Source organism: Mytilus californianus, unplaced genomic scaffold (assembly GCF_021869535.1).
Source record: "Mytilus californianus isolate M0D057914Y unplaced genomic scaffold, xbMytCali1.0.p SCAF_6, whole genome shotgun sequence".
NCBI classification, from domain to species: domain Eukaryota; kingdom Metazoa; phylum Mollusca; class Bivalvia; order Mytilida; family Mytilidae; genus Mytilus; species Mytilus californianus.
In genome coordinates, this window is record NW_026262712.1 from 37070528 (window position 1) to 37096330 (window position 25803).

General features: G+C 30.1%; 1 protein-coding gene across 12 annotated transcripts in view; it reads left to right on the forward strand.

Annotated features, from left to right (window-relative positions):
- LOC127706182 (kinesin-like protein KIF21A) overlaps positions 1 to 25803 on the forward strand; it is a 122384-nt gene that overhangs the window by 48126 nt on the left and 48455 nt on the right. For 4 of the 12 annotated variants that reach the window (XM_052210620.1, XM_052210629.1, XM_052210628.1 and 1 more), the window contains exons 10-27: positions 43 to 238; positions 1252 to 1444; positions 2729 to 2795; positions 3446 to 3670; positions 5740 to 5863; positions 6628 to 6709; positions 9490 to 9684; positions 10868 to 11067; positions 12193 to 12369; positions 13151 to 13165; positions 16282 to 16384; positions 16866 to 16954; positions 17316 to 17456; positions 17927 to 18046; positions 19305 to 19406; positions 19975 to 20143; positions 21533 to 21578; positions 23436 to 23456. In XM_052210620.1, the coding sequence (XP_052066580.1) occupies positions 43 to 238; positions 1252 to 1444; positions 2729 to 2795; positions 3446 to 3670; positions 5740 to 5863; positions 6628 to 6709; positions 9490 to 9684; positions 10868 to 11067; positions 12193 to 12369; positions 13151 to 13165; positions 16282 to 16384; positions 16866 to 16954; positions 17316 to 17456; positions 17927 to 18046; positions 19305 to 19406; positions 19975 to 20143; positions 21533 to 21578; positions 23436 to 23456 (2265 nt within the window). The remainder of the gene's footprint in view (positions 1 to 42; positions 239 to 1251; positions 1445 to 2728; positions 2796 to 3445; positions 3671 to 5739; positions 5864 to 6627; positions 6710 to 9489; positions 9685 to 10867; positions 11068 to 12192; positions 12370 to 13150; positions 13166 to 16281; positions 16385 to 16865; positions 16955 to 17315; positions 17457 to 17926; positions 18047 to 19304; positions 19407 to 19974; positions 20144 to 21532; positions 21579 to 23435; positions 23457 to 25803) is intronic. The other 8 variants (XM_052210630.1, XM_052210624.1, XM_052210627.1 and 5 more) reach the window with 5 other exon arrangements.

The following is a 25803-nucleotide window of genomic DNA, read 5'->3' on the forward strand; positions in this document are numbered from 1 at the left end:
CATAATTACTGCATTAATTAATCTATATGTAATTTTTTTCAGTCGGACTTTAATGATTGCCTGTATATCACCTTCTGATAGAGACTTTATAGAAACATTAAATACATTAAAATATGCTAATCGTGCACGTAATATAAAAAACAAAGTGATAGCCAACCAGGACAAAGCCAGTAAACAATTAGCAATATTACGGACAGAAATAACACAGTTACAGCTAGAATTATTGGAATATAAAACGGTGGGTATTGCAAAATCTTCCAGGTTTATTAAAATTGATTATACTTGCAATTATTTGTGTAAATACAGTGCCACAGAAATGATTTGTCACACCATGGTGAAGAAATGTAATTAGTGTAATTGACAGTATACAGTAAAGCTGACAATGTAAAATAATTGGATTTATAAGATTGCCAGCATTGTATTTCACTTTACATTTCATACATTTACAGTCAGTGAAGTTTGAGAATGTCAAAATAAAACTTTTTTTTTATTATCAGTGTAGTTTAAGTATCAAAATCAATAATTAATTCTGTAATTAACATGAACATGTACATGACGAAGAACTAAAATACTGTAGATATAAGTAAGACTGTTTCAGAAATGAATATATGTAGAAGGTTGTAATTATAGAATAACTAATCGAAGAATTCAAATATAGAAAAATATTCAACGAGTGACTGAACAACACATTAATTCACAAATGCGCGTAGTGCATGAGTTAATTATCAGGTTATTTGGTCACAAGTTGAATAATTTTTTGATATTTGAATTCTTTGATACGTTATTCTTTTATATTACATTGACAATGGTCTTTTAATGGAAATAAAGCAGAAAATACAAGGAACTATATCTTTTTCTATGCATTAACAATTTGTTTTAATGCAATTTCATCGACAACGTCTTGATAACACCTATTGTTGTATGGTGTCAGAGGAGTGATATTATCGAGTTTTTGTCACATGTGAAATTATCGGTTTTTATTTCACTGGTAAATCAGGGTAATTCATTGCAATCAATGTAATAATGCACTTTATCATTTACCCCACCTTCCATAGAAGTTGAAATGATTATTTTCCTAGAACTAGTTCTGTAAAATTTTCCATTAGAACCGTCCTCAATTTATGAACAATGCTTGATACAGACACCTCCCACATTACAATGTATTATGGAACAGCTCTGAATGCAGAATTTCAAATGGTACAATACTTTTTTGTCCCAAACTTTAAAAGATGTTTTTTATTTAAATTTCAGGGTAAACGGACTGTTGATGCAGACGGTGTAGAAACAGTTAACGATATGATTCTGGAGAACACCATGTTACAGACAGAAAATGATAAATTACGTCAGAGACTTAAAGCTTTAAATGATGTGATTGACTCACTGAAAACACAAAATACTCAGTTAATAGCAGAAAAGGCTGCTCTAGGCATTACAAATATTTCTGGTAGGTATCATGGATTCTTTAGATTTATAACATTTTCTGCAGATTTGTTCTGCATATTACCATTTCTAATAAAATTGTTCAAGAATTAGAGCTTTTTTCCTAATGCTTGTAGTTTAAATGTTTGCTCAAGCATTGTAATTAAGATTGACATCTGCAATCAATAGATAGGCAGGGCTTCAGCTTGTATACATTATACTCTGCATAATACTTAACATCCAGTAACATTTAAGTATAATGTATACAAGTTGAAGCCCCGCCTATCTATTGATCGCAGATGAGCAAACATTTATATAAACAAAACAAGCAAGCCAACCAAACCATAAAACTACAAGCATTAGGAAAATAGCTCTAAATCTATGCATCATGAATCACATGGTGACATTCCATAGTGCTTTAGTAAATTGGTTGACTGCCTTTACATGTTTACCTCAGCTTAAAACTTATGATACACCTATACACTTCATATATTGGTATTGCATATAGTTTTTATTTATTTCCAATGGTCACTCCTTTTTCTTTCAGTGAATGCTAGGAAATTGAATTAACATTAAATTGAAATAATTGTAAACCTATATAATATCAATTGGACAAAGGCTGCCACCAAAGTTAGTGTTCATTTTATATATATACTTAAAATTGATTCAATATCTCCTCACATGCATTATTTTTTTTATGAATATGAATGTGGTGTGCAAGTCAATTGACAGCAACCTAAAAAGACACAAAAATATTAAAAGACATTAATATAGGTCAGCATAAATTCACTGGCAAGAGAACAAGGTTTTTGCTTTTAATGTCGCTGTAGGTTAATTACATGTAATAAAACTGTACATAAGTAGAATATTCTATGCAAGAAATTTAGCTCCAGGAAATAGTTGTATATGAAAATAAGGAGATGTGGTATGATTTCCAATGAGACAACTATCTACCAGAGTCCAAATTATTGGATGAAAGCAACCATAGGTCACTGTATGGCTTTCAGTATTGAGCAAAGCCCATACTGTATAGTTAACTATAAAATTCTCTGACATGATGAAATGTGAATCAAACAAGAACTATAAAATTCTCTGACATGATGAAATGTGAATCAAACAAGAAAACCAACAGTTTGGTTTAAGACAAAAAACAATCAACAAAAAAGCTAAGGTGACAGACAACAACCAATGATTACCACTGATGAAAAACAGATTTGTGATTGCTCAACCCTGTCCCTAATCTATGCAGCACCACAATATGGCAAGAATAAAAACATTCTTATTATTAAATCATGTTTTCTTTTGACAGAGGATGCCAGGGCTGGAGAAGTGACCAAAATGATTGAAAATTATATCCAGGAAATAGAAGATTTAAGGTATTTACATTTGAAGGAAAAGCAATAAGTGCATATGGCCTTGAACTTTAAACTTTTATTTGTTTTATTTTTATATCATAAATTATGAATGTGAATAGAAGCTTTAAAGAAATAAGGGGCAGACAAACTAAAAAGTAAGGATAAAATTATATGAATGCAAAGATAAAATGAGACACACAATATTAAAATAATGATAAAATTTCATTAATAGGAACTACAAAGATATACTGATTGGAAAACGTCACAATTAGTTTGGATAAATTGTATAGTTCAAGTTCAATTTAAGAAAATGTTTTTTTTGTCAGTGATCAGTTTAATTTGAACTTTTACCAAGTGTTATTTAAGAAATAAAAGAAAGGTATTAAAATTACCATGGCATTAGCAGAACAAATTGGTTCACTTGACTTTACCTTAGACATTTACATCACCATCCTGCTATTGAATACTTATAAAAGGGATATTACAAGTGACCTTTGCTTACAGTTCAAATTGTTCAAATAGTTGTATAGCTCCTAATTTGATGAAATACACAATTGTAAAAATTGATAAATTTATGGTGTTTACTACAAATATAACATTTTAAGAAAATTGTGTAATTAAATTCAACTTGTATGTACATGTATATTCATTTTCCATCAATTTTTTTATAGATCCAAATTAGTAGAATCAGAAGCTATGGCCTTACAATTAAAGAAGAGAAATACTCCAGTGCGTATGTCGGCCATGAGTCCAATGATGTCCCCTATCAGTATGGCCAGCAGTTTAGATATCTGTGGATCACCGGCTGCGATGGGAAGTTCTGTTCTCCTCGATGCCAAGAAAGACTTGAAAAAATTAAAGAAAATGAAAAAGAGTAAAGTGTCCAGAAGTCTTAGGTATGAATTTATAATAAAAATAGCTAATGAGACAAATCTTTACCAGAGACGAATTAACAAAGAAGCTTCCAACTATAGGTCACCACATGGACTTCCAACAATGAGCAAAACCCATACCCCACACTATATGAAGACATGAATTGACAAATATAAAACAATTCAAATAAGAAAGCTATCAACCTGATTTATGTACAAAACAATAACTGATATACAGCAACAAAACACAGGCTCCTGACTTTGGGACAGGCACATACAGAATGTTTGCATGCACCCAACTCTCCCCTAACCTAAGTGGTGTAACAGTACAATGTACGAACAAACTAATAAAATCAGTTGAAGTCGTCTTCACTCATTAGATCAATACAAAGCAAAACGCTAAAGACACAATATACAGATCTGGGAGAACTCAAAGCTACGGAAAGCTAGTTCATGCTTATAATAACTAATAAAAAATCCTTTAAGACTAAAATTTTTTTATTCTTTTTACTGATAATGTCTCAAGGTACAGCATTGTTAAAGCCTTCCTTAGATGGAAATGCAAAAGAGCTTTGGAAGACCTTTTTACACACCAACACTTACCACCGAGACAAATCTGATATTAAATCAGAGTATTAGAATAATAAATTTAACCTTATCTCACACCCACATGTACATCCCATGCAAATCTGATTTTAAATCTGAATATTATATTTATAGATTTGACCATCACAAATTTTTACAATATAACTGGATACAAAAAAAACATAGCTGCAAATGTTTGCACCTGTCCTAAGTCAGGAATCTGATGTACAGTAGTTGTCGTCTGTTCATGTAGTTCATACGTGTTTCTCGTTTCTCGTTTTTATATAGATTAGACCGTTGGTTTTCCCGTTTGAATGGTTTTATACTAGTAATTTTTGGGGCCCTTTATAGCTTGCTGTTCGGTGTGAGCCAATGCTCTGTGTTGAAGGCCGTACCTTGACCTATACTGGTGTACTTTTATAAATTGTTACTTGGATGGAGAGTTGTCTCATTGGCACTCATACCAAATCTTCCTATATCTATAGATCAAGAAAAAAAAAACAAGCTAGGAATACAAACAAAACATGATACACTCAGACATTTTTGTATGCCAATGTAACATAAAACTACTGAAATTACATAGAAATGTCAGAAGAGTTAGATATAAAAGTCCTTATAGTAATGGTTCACATTAAGACTTCACAGATTCCGTTAACAAAGAATAATTATGAGGCTCAAAATATTTTTAAGAAAATAAAAAAACATATCTTCATTCTTCATAGACATTTAATAAACACAAGTATGTACATCCAAGAAACATATTAAAGTCATAAGAAACGAGTTTCTTGAAATTTTAATGTTATCAAAATTATTGAATCAATGCATTAATGATACTAAACTAAGTCTTGTATGCACGTTTTATTTAAATTTATTACGAAATCGTATTATTCACAAATAATATTTCATTCAGTGATTTTTGATCGCAAGCTAATTATCTTTTGAGTTTGTTGCCGAAGTTTACCGGATCGTGACATTGATAAACAATAAACACAGAGCACATGGAAAGCGTGACAAATAAGTGAATTGAAAGAGCCATGGCATTTGTTTTGATATTTTCCATGCGTTCCCATTTGTTAAATAAACTTTTCCTTAACAGTTGTTAAATGATTTGTTGTATTAGGTTTGTTCTTTAAGAATCTTTTATTACTATTTACCTTCCAGAGCACGTGTGTTTACATTCTTACATCATAGTTTTCCCCTCTCACTTGCGCTTTGCTGTGGCCAAAGTTATAACGATAGTTCTCGTAGTTAAGGTCACTGCATACAGGAAATATTGGTGAATTAGTGTGTGGGAGGTCAATAATTCAATTTTGGTAAATTTATGAAGATTTTGATAATATAAAGGATTTTTTTTTAAGAAAAAGTTCACGTTCACTTGTTTTATAGTAAAACTTAGCCATTCAAGTATATAAAACATAATCACCTTTTTTTTTTAAATTTGAAGTTTCATATGACTTTAAAAATGGTAGAAATGAAATCTTATAATAAACAATTTATATATTTTGCAGTGAGAAAGAGAACGTGAGTGATAATGAAAAAGAACAGAATGAAGCAGAGGCTGACCAAGAAATGAAAGAAGAAGTAAATGGAGAAAATGAAGAAATGATGGGAGTAGAAGAAGAAATTGAAGAGGTATTGGTCTTCAGTAAAATCATTCCATATTTACTTGTGCTTATTTTTATTCATATCAACTGACAGAATATATAAACATATTTATTTTGTTATTATTCCTAAAATTCAGTTTGAAACTTTTATTTATGGTAAAATTTGGAGATCAGGAATTGTTTGGAAGATTGTTAAATTTGAACAAAATTTTTTTTACTTTTTTTTTAAGTCTGAAATTCAGCCTTCCACTAGTGATTTTTGCCTTGCAATTGTTCTTGAATTCCTCCATGAACTGGCATTTTATCAATTAAGAAAGATTTTACAAGTTAGTATGGATTTATTTATTTTCATGGGTACCAATTTTCGTGGATTGAGGAAAAATATTGATATTAGATTTCATGGTTTTTATATATTTCTTGAATACAAGCCTGTAAAAAATGGTACTTTTTTGTAAATTTTACTTTTTCATACATTCTTTTTTTTCTGAAATATTATTTCTAAAATCAAACAGTAACAAGTATGTTTTGTTGTTTCCTAAAAAAATAAATGCATATCAATCATTTTAGAAGAATCATAACTACAAAAGTTTACTGTTTTAGTAAGGCCAAAAAAATGGAAAACTCTTTTGAAGAAATTGGGTTGCCTCCCAGAAACCAGCATATATGATCAGAGTATAAAAATTACCTTAAATGGCATTGAACGAACTAGATAAATCAGTAAGCTATTAAGTATTTTTCTGTTTTTTCAAATTTACATGCCATATTAAAAAATATGTGTTTCTATGACAATAGATGGATGAAGAAGATGACGATGAAGAAGAAGAATTGGATGACTTAGATGAGAGTTCAGATGATTCAGATTCAGAAGATAAAGGTAAAGAGATTTAAAGAATTCATAGATATACAGATTTCGATAAAATTAAATTATGTGTTGAGAACTTTTCTTTGTTTTTAACAGTGACTTTTGAAAAAAAGTATTGAAAAGTACTTTTTCATAGGAAGTTGCTTATGTAAGAGATGTTTTAAATTTAACAAGCAGTAAACTTACACTACAACAAAAGTGGGTTGTGTAAATTCCACCTGCCCACCAATGGCAGCTCTGCATTTTCCCGCCAAAAAAATTAACAATATTTTGTAAAATAAAATTGTAATACTAAATCGTTGCTCACTTTTACGGTATAAATGCATTTAGTTTAATACCAATATGTAATGTAATTTGGTTGGTAATTGATGGTTGCTTAATGTTAGGTAGCAAATATTACACACAAAGAAAGATATTTGAATTTGGAAGATATATATATGAATAAAAGGAGATCTGAAGTATACATACTACATGTAAAGTATGTTGATATAGGATTTATTGAAGACATTGAATAACAGGACTGGAAATGGGGCAATATTCACTGCAATGATATTTTTACATTTGCATATTATAGAAAAAGGATATCGAGTATCCATCCATGACACAAAATCAGCTCATGCACAGCAAAAAGACACATAAAAAGCAAAGGAACAGCGCCTTCATTGCTGTTCTCCATCTCAAAACCACAGTGAGGCCTTCAACACGGAGCCAAAAAAAAAAAACTCTCACCTCACTGCAAGTTTAAGACGGCCCCTAGCACTGGCTTGAGCGGAATTCTTTGCAAAAATAATTTCGATAGGCTTTGTAAGATGTAACACCAACTAATGAGGCCCGGTCAAAAAAGAACATACTGGAAAGTAGTACATATTTAAAACAAAATAGTTCCTACGCATAGGTGTAAATCTTAAACTATGTAGCAAATATTTTAGTAATTAAGGTATCAGATGAAAGGTGAAGGACTGGTGATCCTTTTAAATATTGCACTGGATGAAATGCAAAGGGAATAAGAAACCTATTCGCACACTTATTATGGAAAAAAATGAATTATCAAAAAAAATGTGAATTAAGATAATAAAACAGATCACAAAAAGTTACATAGAATGAAATTAAAAAAAAAAAATGAACAGCATGGAATATATGAAACTTTATTCTAAACCGAACAAGCACATCAAGAAAAGATAAGATAAACCAGATCACAAAATTATTTGGAATACAGTATTAGAATAATAACATTTTTCTTACATTGTATAGTGGAGATGTTTTTGGATTATTGGTTATATTGGGCAGGTACATCAGTGTTGTACCCCATCAGTGTGTTTATTATTTGACCTCTAAAATGCCTCTTATGCATGACCTTTGTTTTAGATGTATATTATATATTTTTTTAATTGTTTTTTTTTTTTATTTTGATTTTCATATATCTTATTGTTATTTCTTTTCCGTTTTTTATTTGTTTACAAATTATTCTACTTTTAAGATAGACGTCTTCCATTTTACAGATTTATTGTCATACCTAAGCATGAGAAAAGCAAATTTCTTTTTTATGTTTATTTACAGTAAATTCAGAAAATTTTGCATGTATTTATTACTTTATTTATTGAACAATGGACAAGAAAGCAAAATTAATTATTATAATTCATAAAAAAAATGCACGTAGCATTGCTACATAATTCAGAAGAAATTAAATTAAGGGAACATGTTCAGTCAATTATTATAGCTCAGTTGCTTAGAAAGAGCATATGAGATTGCACAGCAGAAGTCTAAATTCAGAATTATGCTTTCTTCTTTGGTTTTAATTAGTCATTGATAAGTAAAGATATTTTTGATGTAATGTGAAAATTAGAAACCACATTTCAGTATTCTTTTAATTTAATGAAAAATAAACAACATGATATTCATTATAGGGAGTAAATTGCAGGTCCCCCAATATACACCAGGTTGAAAAAGCAGATTCTTTCTACTTTTCACTTTTGTAAAAATATTGTTCTTGTATGATTGCCAATGAGACAGCTATACACAGAAGTCCAAAAGACAAAGATGTTTACAACTACAGGTCATCATATGGATCTCCACAATTAGCAAACCTATACCATATAGTAAGCTATAAAAAGCTTAAGGTGGTACATAACACTACAGGGAGAAAACTCTTTAAAAATCAGCTGAATGTTTTTATCACATTCTATTGTTAAGGAAATATTAAGCTTCTCAATGATCAAAATTAGTGTTTGTCAAACTGCTATATACATAAGGAAATTTTTCCGATGAAGTGTGTGGATCAAGTATTTTGAAATTTTTGTATTTTTGTCAAAGGGTCAAAGTTTGATATTTTGTCAAAATTTTATGAAAATTAAACAAGCCAAATTAATTTTAGTCAACATGTTTGGTACCACCTTAAGAATAACAAATTGAATAAGAAAAAAAAACAACAGCTTGATTTAAGTTAATAACATTAAAAAAGAAAATGGCAGATGATGATGATGATGATGATGATGGATTTTTAGAGTCCATCAGCAGAATTAAATACATATTCAAAATGAGAGCATGTTAATGCGATATGAATATGAACCTAGCTTCATACTAGACTGACAGTCTGCAGGAAGACATGCCACCCTATGGGACACATTATTCTGACTCCAAGTATCCTTCAATTTTGGTTTTAATTAGTCATTAACCAGTAAAGATATTTTTAAAATAATGAGAATAAAATATATAAACAACAATTTCAGTATTATCTTAATCGTGTAGAAAATAAACAATATGATATTCATTGCACTATTAAATTTGTGTTCAAGATTCAGACAATATACATGAAGATCTAGCTGAGCTGACTTGTGAGATCTCCATCAAACAGAAGCTTGTGGAAGAACTAGAACAATCACAGAAGAGACTTCACTCTGTGAGGCAGCAGTATGAAGACAAGGTGGTCCAGTTAATGGAGAAAATTAAATCTATAGAAATGGAGAGAGATACTATTCTATCCAATATTGGTAAGGTCTTAAGGGAATTGTGTATATATTGTATATGTTAAAGAGCTTACAAATTTCTGTCTTTTTGTGTTGAGTTATTTTAAAATATTGTAAACCAAGTTATTTTTGTGCAATTTTTGTTTTGTTTTGAGCCTTTTCTAGTCAACTCTGTGACAAGTTTTGTTCATAATATTCTAGCTTAATGGATGTATTCATATTAGAAAAGATCCTGTTTTGACATTCACAGCAATTTTATATTTATGTTATTTTTGAAGTAAAGAAAATTGATTACATGCGAAAATAGTTGGTTTACAGTATATGTGCACATCATATACATTCGTATTTGCATGTATTAATTTTTTTTTTTTTTTTTTTTTAAGAACAAAAACTGGGTTAACTTTTGTTTGGGTTTAATTTCCTAGATAATATCTATATACAAAGTAAAGGAAATTAAAACCCTACCAAATTTCTGCTTTTAAATTATAACTTATTAACTAAAAGAATATCTTAATACATTGTGTATGTACATTTATCTTGTGTGGAAATAAATCTGCTTGGCATATATTATTTTGAGAAATACAGATAATATTGAAAACATTCAAAAAGTGATGATTGAAATGTTTTTGTTTGGACTTTTCTAAAATTTGTTAAATTTTGTAGATTGGAAAATGTATGTATAGAGATTTTATTTTGCACTTGGGATAAAATCTTGAAAGCATTAATTCTAAGGAAAATGAAACATTTGAAGAAAAAATGTGAAAATTTAATCTCATGGATAAAGTTTGGCCATAAAAATCACCAAATTTTGATGCTACAAATCTATGAAAATTAACCATCTAATAGTAGGTCATCTTCAAGGCTCATTATACTGCATATTATATTTTACATGAATTTATGTTAAATTCTAAAATAATTCTTTTATTGTATGTCTGAGCTGATAGACATAAATCATAAAGCTTTATCATAATATACAAGAAATTTACATACATAAGCTTTGGAGAGCTTTTAGAATAGATTTCCATTGTCTAAATTGAAAAGAATATAACAGCAGTTTTGATTATAAATCTGCATATTTAAGTAGCAATTTTGAAATTTATGGTCCCTCAATCTTACTTGTGCTCTCTGCATGACAGGGTCCATGTTTGCTGATATGGTGTTAAATCAGCATAGACTAATCAATCAATGTCTCATTCCTATATAACAGGTTCTATAGAAAGCCAGTCAAGTGATAAAGTCAAGAAAGTCAAAGTAGAATATGATAAAAAGTTGACAGGACTTCAGAATGATCTAAAGAAACTACAGGCTGCCAAGAAAGAACATGCTAAAATGTTAAAAAATCAGTCTCATTATGAAAAACAGCTAAAGACATTGCAGCATGAATTAGCTGAAATGAAAAAGACTAAGGTTGGTGTACTTTGTTGAATTAAAAACCACAAAATAAAAACGAGGAATTGGTGATAGATTTTTCTCTAATTTTCATGCTTTTTTCGTATTTTTCAATCGTTTACGTCAAAATTTCTTGATTTCTTCTGAATATCGTACTGTGACGTCATGAAAAATGCCACCATGCCTGATGACGTCACATCTTTCTAAAGTTAAAAGGATAAACTTTGTTTAGATATCATCTTAAAATCATTAGAGAACAGATTCTACCAATACATCTCATGTATTATGATATTTCTCCACTCTCAACAGTTAAATTTTAAATATTTAAAAAGCTTGGCAATCACGCGTTATAAATTTCAAAATTTAACTGTCTCGAGTGGAGAAATATTGTGACACACTTGATGCAATGGTGGAATCTATATGTCTATGGTATGTGATTCACATCTACTGAATGATATATTTATCCTATAGCTCTCCTATTGTATAAGTTTGAGTCTTGCTACAGTCAATTGTAAAAAATGTCATCCTAACAAATAATACAACTTTTAGAAGACAAGAAAAAACATTTTTCAAATTTTCAAATTTTCTCTAAAAACTTTAGAAAAGAAATCATATCCAAATTTGTCTGGTTATTTTAACCTATGTTAAATACTAGTTCATCATTTATTTGCAAGACCTGCATCTTCCTCTCGTACATACCTATTAAACTAGAATGAATATGAACATGTCTCTTGCATGGAAATGAATGTTAATTTTATGTGTAGCTGCACCTCAACGGAGTGAATATTGGTAAATATGTAAGACAAAAAAACTGAAAGGTTTTTACCTCCACTCCCAAAAAAAAAAATGTATTGGGGTTCAAAAGGATGGCAGTTGCCTGTGATGCTTTCAAATAAGAAAAGGTAGACAAAAACCAAACTCACAACAGAAATGAAACCAGATAAGGGCAGACAGACAGACAGACTCACATTTATTCTTAGAACATCCCTAATGTTTTAATCTTTTCATTGTGTAATACACACCCTTTGAAAAAAACAAAAAGCAAAAAAGGAGACAACAAAAACCCAACCCACAAAAGAAAGAAATAGACAGACAGACAATTATTTCTGAAAATTTATTTCAAAACTTTTCAATATCTTACAGGTAAAATTAATGAAACAAGTTAAAGAAGAAGCTGACAGAAACAAACAGTCTGAAGCCAGACGTAATAAAGAGGTGGCACAACTAAAGAGAGAACAAATACAAAAGGAAAACAGAATCAGAAATCTGGAGAAAGAAAAGAAACAGAAAGAAACAGTTCTGAAAAGAAAAGTTGAAGAGGTATGGATGAGTTAGAAAAGTTTTTAAGAATTAATTCACCTAGTCTATTGGATATTGTCTTATACTTTTTTCGAAATGTTTCAGAATTATTAAATGTCCCAGAAACATTTGGCTAGAGCTTGATTTTAGGGTTAGGGCTAAGTATGGGTTCGATTTCAAGTTAGGGTTTGTCTAGTATAGCTTTATATGGGTTTAGACCCAAAAAGTTAATGAACGCCAAACATTTATGCTCTGTGGTAAGTACAATGTACTTTAAATGGTCATTGACTAGATTAAAAGATAAATATAATTTGTATGCTGCAGTCACATGACATGAGGAAGTAGTGAAATTCTTCTTTACTAAGTTTTATGAAATTGGCAACTTATTTAGTTGATTTTATTTTGCATTTGCTGAAATGATTGAGTGTTGGTTGTTTTATGTCCAGTGATAAATTGTCATACAAATGTTTGGCAATGTAAATTAAAAGTCTCTAAAAATCTTATGATGTGAGAATAAAACATGTAGATGGGTTGATTATTTGTTTTTAAAATTTTTTAAATTTTTAGTTAATGTTTTAAACATTTTTTGAGTAGGAAACATTAAATGTGTTTGAAAAGCTGGAAGTCTTTTGTGGTTGGTGCTTTTCATATAAACAGACAAAATGTTGAAATACAAAACTATTCTTGTTTGAGGTTGATAATTTTGGGAATGATTAATAAAAATCTGAATATCTAAATATATGCAGGTTGATTGATAAGAACTAAAATTAAAATAATCAAAAATAATTATCTTGGTTGACAGGAATTACAAAAAGAGGTTGTATTTTGTGTGAATTTTTAAACATATTTTTACTTCATTATGAGCACATATTGAACACTTTCAGAAATACTAACACCATACATAGTATTTTAACATATTCATTTTTCAACCGCCAAAAACCAAAAAATAATCATGGCACAGTGTGGCTTGCTTTACATCCATGCAAATTGGTTAGAATTTCTCTATTACAAATATATTTAAAAACTTCCTTTTGGAAAACCTTACCTCTATTTGTAGTTAATCATTTTACCAAGAAATCCTAATTACAAAATAAAATTAATATTCATGTCATTGCAATTTTTATACGGCCGCAAAAAAATTTTGTGGTCATATATTGGTATGACGTTGGCATCGTCGTTGTCCGGCGTCGTCATTGTCCGAAGACACTTTAGTTTCAGTGAATGGATCTCTATGAAATTTTACCATAAGGTTCAATACCACAAAAGGAAGGTTGGGATTGATTTTGGGGGTTATGGTACCAACAGTTAAGGAATTAGGGGCCAAAAATAAGCATTTTTGTAACTTCCAGACAATAACTTGTGTTCAAGTGTATGGATCTCTCTGAAATTGTACTGCAAGGTACCATACCACAAAGGGAATGCTGGAATTGATTTTGGGGGTAATTGCCTCAAAATTTTAGGAATTAGGGGCCAAAAAGGGGCAAAAAACAAGCATTTTTCTAGTTTCATGACAATAACTTGTGTGTAAGTGTATAGATCTTTATGAAATTGTACTACAAGGTTCCATATCACAAAGGGAAAGCTGGGTTTGAGTTTGGGGGTAATTGCCCTAAATGTTTAGGAATTTGGGGCCAAAAAGGGGCCAAAAAACAAGCAGTTTTCTAGTTTCCAGACAATAACTTGTGTTCGGATCTCTCTGAAATTGTACTGCAAGGTACTATACTATAAAGGGAAGGCTGGGATTGAGTTGTGGGGTGATGAATCATAAGGGGTTCAAAAAATTTGAGGGAAATTTTTTTTCCTTTTTTTTTCTTTAAAATTTTCCATTTTTAAAATGGTTATTTCTGATTTATATATAAAAGCAAATAATAATGATATGGTTTGAATAGGTAAATTAAGATTTTTAAGTTCTTAGACCACATTCATTCTTTGTCAGAAACCTATGCTGTGTCAAATATTTAATCACAATCCAAATTCAGTGCTGTATCAAGCTTGAATGTTGTGTCCATACTTGCCCCAACTGTTCAGGGTTCGACCGCTGCGGTCGTATCAAGCTGCGCCCAGCGGAGCATTTTATTAAGTTTTCAATCTATAAATATTGTTTATTGCCTTTTCTCTTGATTTTGAATAATCTACAGTTTGGAGCCTCATGTCACCATATTTGTGTCATTGTTTACTGCTTAACTTTTATTGTAAGCATCAAAGGTAATAGAGGAATAATAGTTTGTCAGTTAAAGGGTGTATGAAAAAATTGGATCACCTCGACCTATATTTTATGAATGATGGACTGATTAAGTTTTCAGTTGAGGTCAAATCCAGTGTTTCTTAAACCAATATTTATATGCAAGTATTTAAATGTTATGAAAAGTTCAATATAACTGCATTCATTTGGCGATAAAAATCTTCATGCAAAACATAATTTATCAATTTAAACATCTATAGTAATGAAGGTCCATGCAAAAACTGGATCACAATGGTCTACTTTTTACCCAAGTCTTTCTTGTTATATGTGTTATGGTCCAGAATCCAATCAAGCATATTGTATAAGTAAAACAGCTGTAATTTGTGACTACTCCATTTGTTAGTATTTTATGAAGCATCAATATATACAAGCAATTAGTAGAGTTTTTAGACCATTTATGGAAATTACGGTACTGTTTTCACACAAAAAAAAATTCTGATTAGAAAAAGAAAGTTTTATTTATCTCTCATTTATTATTAAAATGTAATCTTTTTGTCTTTTTCATAATTTTTTTAATCTAAAATTTTGATTCATTTATTTATTTTTTAGTGTCTTTGCAATTAAAACATTTTATGCTTATGCTTGTATGAACATTATTTTCACGAATATATTCACTTTTCATTCGGGATCAGTGCCTTTTTTCCTACACATTATTGTAATTTTCACATAGCTAGAGAGTATCAAAACCATTTGAAAAATGGGACATTTTGTAAAAAAAAAAATAGTTATATGTTTATAAACGCAAATCAATTCAATAATATTGCACATGGCTGGAGCAATGTTGCTGTACATGTAGTTTTGAAAGGCTGCAATGATAGTTGAAGGTTTTATGTCTACTTTTAGTTAGAATTTGTTTTTGAAAGTGGCAATATAGAATTGCCTTGAAATACTCTTTTATTGTCAATAAAAAAAGAAGTATTAATACATAGTAAGTCTGTTTTTTTTGACAGGTTTATTTTTTTTTCACATTTCTGGACCTAAAAAATATTATTGTCTAAATGAGTTTTCTTCCTTTTGAAAAATCTGGAACATTGACTACTTGGAAGTAACTATTTAATTTCTCGGGCGCATTGCATTTGCGCCAATTTTTACAAAATCCAATCTTTCATTTTCGCCACAAGGTTATATAACATTTGCGCCAAAAAATAAAAAGTTCATTTGTGCCATTTGACAGGTAATATATAACTGAAAAGTTTAAAATATTCATTGCTACATCGTAAATAAGATTTTTTTTAGTATCCCCCCTGGGTAACTAAGTAAGTGCATACTCATTTCTTAATTAAAACCAAGAGCCACTTAGGTATAAAACTATTTAGTGTTCACATGTTTGAGGTGTCAAGATGGACATTTTCAATTCTGAGACAAACAGGCCGTTTGTTTTCTCAATTGGATTGTTTCATTATGAGTTTTTTTCTTATTTTTGAAGGCTGTACGTTAATTTATAACAGAACTGTGTTTGAACATTATTATGAAAAGTCTCTTTTGAATAAATAATTTTTCATAATATTTACCTGTATTATTGCGCAAATGAAATGCGTTATTTTGGCACAAACGAAATATGGTTTGTGGCGCAATTGAAAGATTATTTTGGTGCAAATGAAATGTCAATTGGCGCAAAAGCAAAGCACTGAATTTCTCATGCCTAGAATTTAACAAATATTCTAATTAACACAAATTTTTTTTTATGAAAGGTTGAGTCACTGAGGAAGAGAAACAAGCCAATGTCAGTAAGAACAGCTGGAAGAGTAGGAAGATATGACAGACCTGCTACCATACCTATAAGTAATATTGGAGGTAATTTACACACAACAACCATATTTTGTATTTAACCATTTACAAGTGATATTGCAGTATTAGCAATACCCTTAAGTGTTGGAACTTACTTTTACCATTCTACTATGACTTTACCATACACCAATTTCATTGTCAATTTAGAAAGTATTTATCTTTGTAGTTTTCTCTAACATGGAAAATAAAATAAGCTATAGATGCTTTTTAGACAAATAAGAATCACACAAATCATAAGGATTAAAATTCTAAAGTAATTGAATATTTTGAGGGCTATTATAAAATCTGCAATTATGAAGAAAAGGCAATTTCTGCAAACAACATTTAAAAAAGATACCTGAAAGTAGAAATCTAATGGTGAAATTTATTAAAATAACCCATATGTAGAACAAATTTTTTTTGGGGTCCAACTTCTTTCACATAGTTTATGGAGTGATATGAAAAAAAAAATCATAAGTACATGTATATAATACTATGAATGTTGTAGTGCCAGTAACATCATCACCAAGGAGACGGCGGAGAGGGACATTTTCTGCTAAAGCGGCAAAACAGAAGTGGGATGCTATTGAGAAAAATGTGAGTATATTTCTATCATTCCCAAGTTATTTAGATCAGTGATATTTAATGTTTTGACAAGGTTAAGTAAAAAACAATTTCTTCAGGTTGTCTAAGGCAAGATATTTGTATTGAATGAAAAATCTGCATGTGGTTGGGTAAATAGACGAGACTGGAGGTGTCAAAGTTGAATGTGTGAAAAACTTGGTAAAGCCAAGGTCGGTAAATGCAAATTTTGGCTTACAATATTTTTTTTAATTATTTTATGTTGGTTTACTGCATGCAAGAGTTTCTTGAATTAATTCCCAGCTAAGGGAGATAAGCAAACCATTCTCAAAATTGTTCCTTTCGACAAATCAACTAATTTTACTTTACATTACAGATATCGTCTGTGATAACAAAGAAACAAACTATATCTAACATGGAGAAAGATATGGAAATATGGCTGAAACAGAGAGAAAAGACTTGTAAAAAAAGAGAAAAATATATGAAAAAGAGGGAAGGTGCTATTGCCTCTGGAAAGGTATATATTGTATAATGAATGTATAAAGGAAGTCAGAATACCCAAAGAATTTATATAAACACTTCAAGCCACTTTAGGAAATAAAAAAAAACCTGCTAACTTTTAATACTGCTGATAAAGGAGAAAAAGGTATGATAAGGCTTATTTTTGGCTCTTTGAATTTGAAATTCTAAAGTGTTTTGAATCTATCAAATAACATATTTTAGATGTTTACGAGACAGAAGTATTTCTTAAATCACTATTTATATGCTTGAATTTTGACTTGCATATTTGCCTTTGGGCTTCAAACTTCTTTCATTTTAAAGAGAAACTGCCAAAATAGCCTCATTTTGAGATTTTGAAGAACAAAGTCCTTTCTGGTTATTTATGTTATTTGGTTGCCATCTCATAGAGCTATACACACTTTCTTTTTTAATTAATTATTATTTTATTTTGCACAATATAATGTGTGATTTTATGTTTTCCTTCAGGAACCAGCTGTGATAAAAGATTTAAACGATGTTATAGAACATCTGAGTAATCAAGTTCTAGTGGCTCAGGAAAACATCACTGAATGTCAGGCTAATGTCATGCAAATGGAAGAAACTAAGGTAAGTTACATCATACCTATTTATAGACCATCTGAGTAATCAAGTTCTAGTGGCTCAGGAAAATATCACTGATTGTCAGGCTAATGTCATGCAAATGGAAGAAACTAAGGTAAGTTACATCATATCTATTTACAGAACATCTGAGTAATCAAGTTCTAGTGGCTCAGGAAAATATCACTGATTGTCAGGCTAATGTTATGCAAATGGAAGAAACTAAGGTAAGTTATGTCATACCTACACTCCATGTTAGGAAACTTACACACAATGCTCATTACCACCAAACACAGATTAAGGTGGAATTTGTGGGACGTTACTTTCACTGTTAGTATGTAAAAATAAGAAGCTTTGAAATGATTACCAATGAGACAACTCTTCACCAGAGACCAAATGACATAGAAGTTAACAATTATAGGTCACCGTACGGCCTTCAACAATGAGCAAAACCCATACTGCATAGTCGGCTACAAAAGGCCCCAAAATGACAAAAGTAAAACAATTCAAACGAGAAAACTAACGGCCTGATTTATGTACAAAACAATGAACGAAAAAAACAAATATGATATACAGCAACAAATGACAACCACTGAATTACAGGCTCCTGACTTTAGACAGGCACATACAGAATGTGGAAGGATTCAACAAGTTTGTAGGAGCCAGACCCTCCCCTAACCTGGGATAGTGGTGTAACAGTACATCATAAGAACAAACTATAAAAAACAGTTGAAAAGGGACTTAACTCATCAGATATTCCTTTATAAATTGAAAAATTCTATATTTAATGGAAATATTTGATTTAGCTAATATAAAAATGCTGGGTGACATTATTTTTGGTTACATATATTGAAGTAAGGGTTGTTCCATTAAAACATGTATGAGACCCAAGGAAGGCACTTTGAAATTTCAACTACTGGTAGGAGGAAAAGTACTGTGAAAATGTAAGTGAAAATCTAAATTTGCCTCTACAGGTGGTTTTCCCCATTTTGAAGGTGCCTCTCTTCAGTACCATGTATGTTTTAAATGGAATAGCTCTTAGTATACCTTTTGATCAGGAAAATAGTTAGAAAATAACAAAATAACATCCCTCTAATATAGCTGCAAGATGCGATCTTTAGTTTATCACTGACAACCTTCCAGAAACTTTTAAGATGATGAACAGCAATGCATTTTTTTTAATGAGATTTTTGTCATGCTTGCATCAACCTGATCTCTTTTTTTTTTTTAATTACTATAAATTATCTTCTTTATGTAATTTGTACAGGATGAAGCAGAAGTCATAGATGTCTCAACTGTTGTAAACAAATGTGGATTAGATGAAGCTCAATATCTGTTGGAACACTTTATACAAATGAGTATAACTAAGGTGTGTATACTCATAATTTGATAAGAATACTGGGGATTCATTTATTTTCACGGGTACCAATTTCGTGGATAAGGAAAAACGTACATCTCCGTGGATATTTAATTTCAAGGTTTTGCTAAAGTGTGCATACAAGCCTAAAAAATTTGGCAATTCATAGAACATCGTTCACCTGTTCCCACAATATCAAAGAAAATGGTATCCAACGAAAAAATAATGAATTACAGCACTTTATTAAATTTGCATTCATAAACTTGAAAGAGATTTTCTGGGGCTGGCATAATTTCTTCTGCTAGTTTATAGTATTTATGCCCCCCCCCCCGTTCTCTAACTTAAGTTAGCCTCAACCAAATGTTATGAAACTTATACACAATGCTTATTACCACAAAATGCAGATCAAGTTTGAATTTTGGTGGTGTCACTTTTACTGTTCTAGAGTTATACCCCTTTACAAATGGAAAAATTTCTGAATTTTTCGTTTCCGTTCTCTAACTTAAGTTTGCTGCAACCACAAGATGAAAAGAGAAATAAAGGTGTAAATACAATAGAATAATTATTGTTTCTATTTCAGGGTGTAGCATTGTCACAGAAAGATGCAGAGATTCGAGAGCTTCAAGCCCAGCTTCATCAGACAGAACTAAACAACACATTACAACAGGATCTGTTGAAACACATGATTAACGATAGGGTTGATATTGAGGTCGATAATCTGATGACCAATGCTACTGATGGTATGTTAGGTGTGTAACAGGGAAAGCTAGTTTGTTTTATGAAATAACATCAAATTTGGATATCCAAATAGCTTAAATGCAAAATTTTCTTTCACAACATAATTTACAGGTTAAACAATTGGTACTTAATCATTGCATAAAGCCATGTACTCTTTCCTCTTGACACTCTTCACTGGGCTTTTGGGCTTGTTGTTAATTGTGAAAACTGTATTGATTACAAAGGGCACATGGAACAATAATTTTAATCTATGAGTTTATCATTTTAAAATAACATAATTGAAAATTTCTCAATGGCTATGTAAAAAGACTTTCCAACATAATTTTTTTCAATTTTTCAAATTTTTCAGAAAACATGGTAATATATTTAATATGAAGATAATCCATGTTTTTGTAGGATTCATATTATTTTGATCAATCTGAAGGGAAAACTGCTAAGATGGGAAACAAATTGAATTTTTTAGTTCATCAGATTTTTATCTAGATATAATTAACCCAGATCTTATCATTATCATTTTTGAAAGGGAAGAAATATGGAATATTATTTGTTTTGTTGTTTATTGTTTAACAGTTATCAGGAAAAGTATGTATAACCTCTGATTAAAAAATGTAAAAACTGGAGAAGGTTGCTTTTAACTTTTGTTGTGCTTACAAGTAGATTTTATTGCAATAATTCTTTGCTTATTATACTGAATGAACACAACCTATTAAGTGGCTTGTGGAACTGAGTGAATGAATTCATTGGATTGTTTGCTGTGCAATTTACTTGATTAAAAACATACTCTGATCTGTGCTTGTGTAATATTTCTCAAATAATTCTCTGATGAATTAAATATAAAGAATGTTGAATGAATGGACAGAAGTCTTTATTCCAATCATGGCTGTAAAGTTTCTCTAATATAATATTATTCATCCAGATACATTGATAAGGTTGTACGTGTAGATCAAAAAGCATGTATCTGCTTCTTTTCAAACTTTTCTTTAATGTCTTTAGCTAAGTCTAATGAAAACCATCTTTCTACATCTGGCTGATAATATTGATATTGCTTTTATAAAACGTTATAGAATATTTCCAAACATGACAAACAGCAACCAATGACAACCACTGAATTACAGGTATCAAACTTGGGACAGGTACATTCAGAATGTTGAGGTGTTAAACATGTTTGTGAGCACTCAATCCTTCCCTTACCTAAGATTGTGGTGTGACAGCAGATTATAAGAGTGAAGAAACCATAAAAATCAGTTGGAAATTGCTTGACTCATCAGACTGGAATATAAGTTGGCTAAAGATTAAATGAAAAACTATTGAAAGTGTGGACAAGCAGTGAAAATAATTCAAATAAATATTTAAGGCATTTTAATATGAAAACATAATGTTTTTTTCTGTGTTTTTCATAGATTTAGAAAGTTCTACAGATTCATCCTCATCATCTCCTGCAGAAAGGTATGTGTCGTCTGCTAATGATTTGATTTTAGATTTAGACTGCATAAATATTGCATTAGGACTGATTTTAAAAATAATTTGAATGAATTGTCTTGTAGTTTAATATAACATTGTAGAACATTAAAAATTTTATAAATACAAATACATGATGATTGACAGAAAGTAAGGCTCTTTGGAAGAAAGGAAGACATTATAAAGGAAGCACGTTTGTAATGTTATAGTGCACATGCCTTCTGTAATTTCTACCATCCAATTTGCTTTTATTTTTGGCAGTTGTTATGTGTTTTGTTTCATCCTGTAAGTAACTAAAGAATTGAATATACTGCTATTATTAAAATATTTCTGAAAAAGAATTAACAATATATTTTGGCTCATAGCACCTATTTTTCAAATTATTTTGCTAGATTCAATGAAAAGATAACTTTAAAGGTGCAATCTTAAAAAAACTGAATGTTCCTATACATGTATATATAATAAAAGAAATTGTTAGTTTAAGGGATACAAGCAGACATATATCTTTAGATGTACAGCATGAACATTGCATATTGAGCATTATATGTTGAAATTAAATCAAGTTATTAAAGTATTAAAACATTTGACTTGGAATCTTGCATAGAAATTTGACAGCATGAATTGTTGGTGTTGGTTATTAAAAATAGGCTACAATTATTTTTCATTGTATCAAAGTTACATGTCCATACATATTTTTATTTAGCATATCTTGTCACAAGTCTCAAGATTCCTCTCATATTTGTTTAAGATTATTTTTGATGAGTTTGCTCTGAGAATTCAATATCTATATAATTACTCGAATAGTATAAATACAAGTAATTTTTATTATTCAAATTTGGAATGCAAAATTCAGTGTTAACTACTTCAATTATGATTTTTTTTTAAATATGTAAAATAACATGTTTTTGAAATAATGGGAGATAACTGTGTCTGTTGCACAGATGAAAATTTATTTTTGGTTATTCATTTTTGACAAAGATAAGATTATTGCATTGTTGAAATTCTTTTATGTAGAACACTTTTTGGTAGTATTCACAAATACAGTGAAGCTGAGAAAATTCAACTTGCATTATTGTTTCATTCAATTCTTAATATTCCTACATCGCTTGATGGCATTGCAAATGATCTTTTTTGATATTGTTAGGTGTAATGTATACAGTCAAAACCTGCTATAAAGTCACCTGTTTAAATTAGAACCTGTATATCAGTTCTGACTTCTTTTTCTGGTACAGAAATACCTCTGCATTTTGAACCTCAAGTTATAGGTCATCTCTATTATAAAGTCAGTTTTCCCTGGTCGGAAGGGTGACCTTTATATACAGGTTTGACTGTATTGTTAAGATATTTTTAATTATGAAAAGTTATTATTGAGCAATACATCAGAATAAATAAAAAAAAAAATATCTCTTGATTGAAAATGTTATAACATGCATAATGTTGTAGTTTGTTTTGGAAGGGAAATCACGGATGGCGGTATAAAAATGTACAAATATGAGATGGCGAGGAAAAGAAAATTTAGAAAATAATTTAATTTTACTTATAACATATATTTATTATTCAACAAGTTTTTAATATTCAAAAGGCATTTCTATCCTATTTAATGCATTCAGATAGAAATATCTTATCGGATATATATGAAAGTAGAAATATGAATCTAATTTTTACATGAAAAGTTGAGGAGTTTTATTTAATTGAAGTTTTGTCCTAAAGTTTAACTATTTGAAGATATGTCTTTATACCCTATAAATGGACTTTAATATACTGCATTGTAGCTGTTGATAAATTTTCAAAAGAATATTCTATAAGAATTTATAGATATTATAAAGGAGTTTTTGAAACTTTTAGTAATGTACAAACAAAGATCAGGTACGTAACGGTATATGTAGGGTGTTTGATTAAATTAGATACACTAGTAAACAATGATCTGGAAGGCTATTTATATCCGTACTTTGGATTCATATATTGTCATGGATACCAATTTTTTTTGATTGAGGAAAAATTGTATTTCGTTGATGCTTGATTTTGTGGTTTTGCTTAATTCTGCATCTAAGCCTATAGAAAATTTGTACTTCTTTGAACATCTAAATTTCGGGGTTTACATATATACCTTTGTAATACACAAAAATTGGTATCCGACAAAATATAATGGATCCACCGTATGTATACAACATCTCTTTCTGCTATACAAGATTTTACAATTATTATGTTTTATGCCTATCAAGCAATACAATCTGAGATTTGTAACTATTTGACTTTCTTATGTACCTGCAAACACTACAGAACAAGTGAAATCAGGAACCTTATTCTCAAAGCAAAGCATTCATAGGCTAACAAGGTCTATTCAAAATTTGAGGGATTTTTGCATTCAGGTATGGATTCAAATTGCTTGAAAAAGAGCTTAAGAGTTTTCAGTATTGTTTAGTTATTGTCATTAAAACAAAAGATTAATTGAGAATATGGAATATGATATTAATAAAATAGTTGATGGAAGTAGAATTTTGGCAATTTTCTAAAAAAAATTCTTGTGATCTTTTTGTATGATAAATCTCATGCTACTAGACTTAGATGGATGATTTCTCATTTGATGGCATCTTAACACCAACATTATGTAACAGTACGTTTATGTTGTCTAGGAAAATAATGATAAAAATATCATTGATGGTCTTGAAAACTTGTGGAAGTTATCACCCTTGGATTAGATTGAAGACGAAAAAAACTCCCTCTTGATTTTAAAACCATCAACTATCTTTTTTATTACCAAAAAAATAACCGTTGTATTAAAAAACAGTGTCAGATGAGATTCCAAATACATTGATAGTTTGTAGTTGTTTACTTTGAATAAGGGAGATAACCAGCTGCTTCCGTTTTAACAAGTCACTTCAAGTGTCAACAGATAGCTATAATTCTACAACTTTGTATCTCTGGAGCTGAATTGGACTGTTGATAAAATCTCAGCTGTTGCTTAGAATTAATCATTGTTGTTGATAGAATTTTATAAGCCTTCTCAGATCAGCATTAGTTTACTAGTGTTTTCTTTTAGACTATTCATAAACATATACATGTATAATAGAAAGCTCAACTTATAAAATGCATCCATTTAATCCAGAATTTGGGTTTAAATATCTCATAAAATGCACAGTATTTATTAATTATATTGTGTCACAAATCTGCATAATACTGACCCATGCTTAATTATAATGCTGTAAAGTTTGGACATAATTTTCTGCTTTGCAGAATTGCTGTTCATTGAAAATAATGTTTTAATTTTACCAGTTGCAACAGCTAATTCATGAAACATTTATTTTAACTGCTATCATTATAATTATCAATTATTTCATCAGTTCATTTATATTAAAGAATTTAAACATGACATAACTAGCAGTTGCATAAAAATGTTAGTGGACAACTTCTTATTTACATTCAATTATTGTTTAAAGGAATTATCCCCTCCAATTATTTAGGTAACCAAAACATTATAAGAATGTCTGGATTGAAGTCTCTGAAAATATTTGAGGCCTTTTTATGCCCCAGCCGTAGGCGACAGGGGCATTAAGTGTTACCATTGACCGTCCGTCCGTCTTTCTGTCTGTCCCTCCATCCCATTTTTATTGCAAAGCTTGAGCGAGCCATTCGTGTCCTCCGACATATTCTTCTTTTATTTATCTATTATTTTAATTTTTTTGCCTGTTTTTCTATTTTCCTATTACTTGTTTTTTTCCGGGTCCCTTTTTTCTCTATTCCCTATTCTTTAAATCTTGTGAGTCCTCCTATTTATGTCACTGTCCTATATTCCCTCATTTTCCAGGGGCAGTGTAAATTTCCCGACCTTCCTCCTGGTCTACCCATCTATAGTATTTATTGGTAATTTGTTCTCGTCCTGAACATGCATCAGATATTTGCCACTGGACAAAAAAACAAACAAGAGTGAATCAATCCAATTGTTATCATCAACTTTTCAACTTATAGCAATCAATTAATTAGGATAATGATTTTTATTATTCTCCACCTAAAAGTTAAAGTGTGTTGACAAGTCTTAAGGTGCAGTTAAAACATTTATTATGTCTGAAAAGTTTGTACCCTTCTCTTCTAAGATAATGAAATTATCTCGTCTCACAAGGATTATATTTTTTCAAACTGAAAAGATTTGATTTTGATGGCAGGACAAGTTTTTTTTGTACAAAACAAATTTTGTTTATGATATTCAGGTATTTTG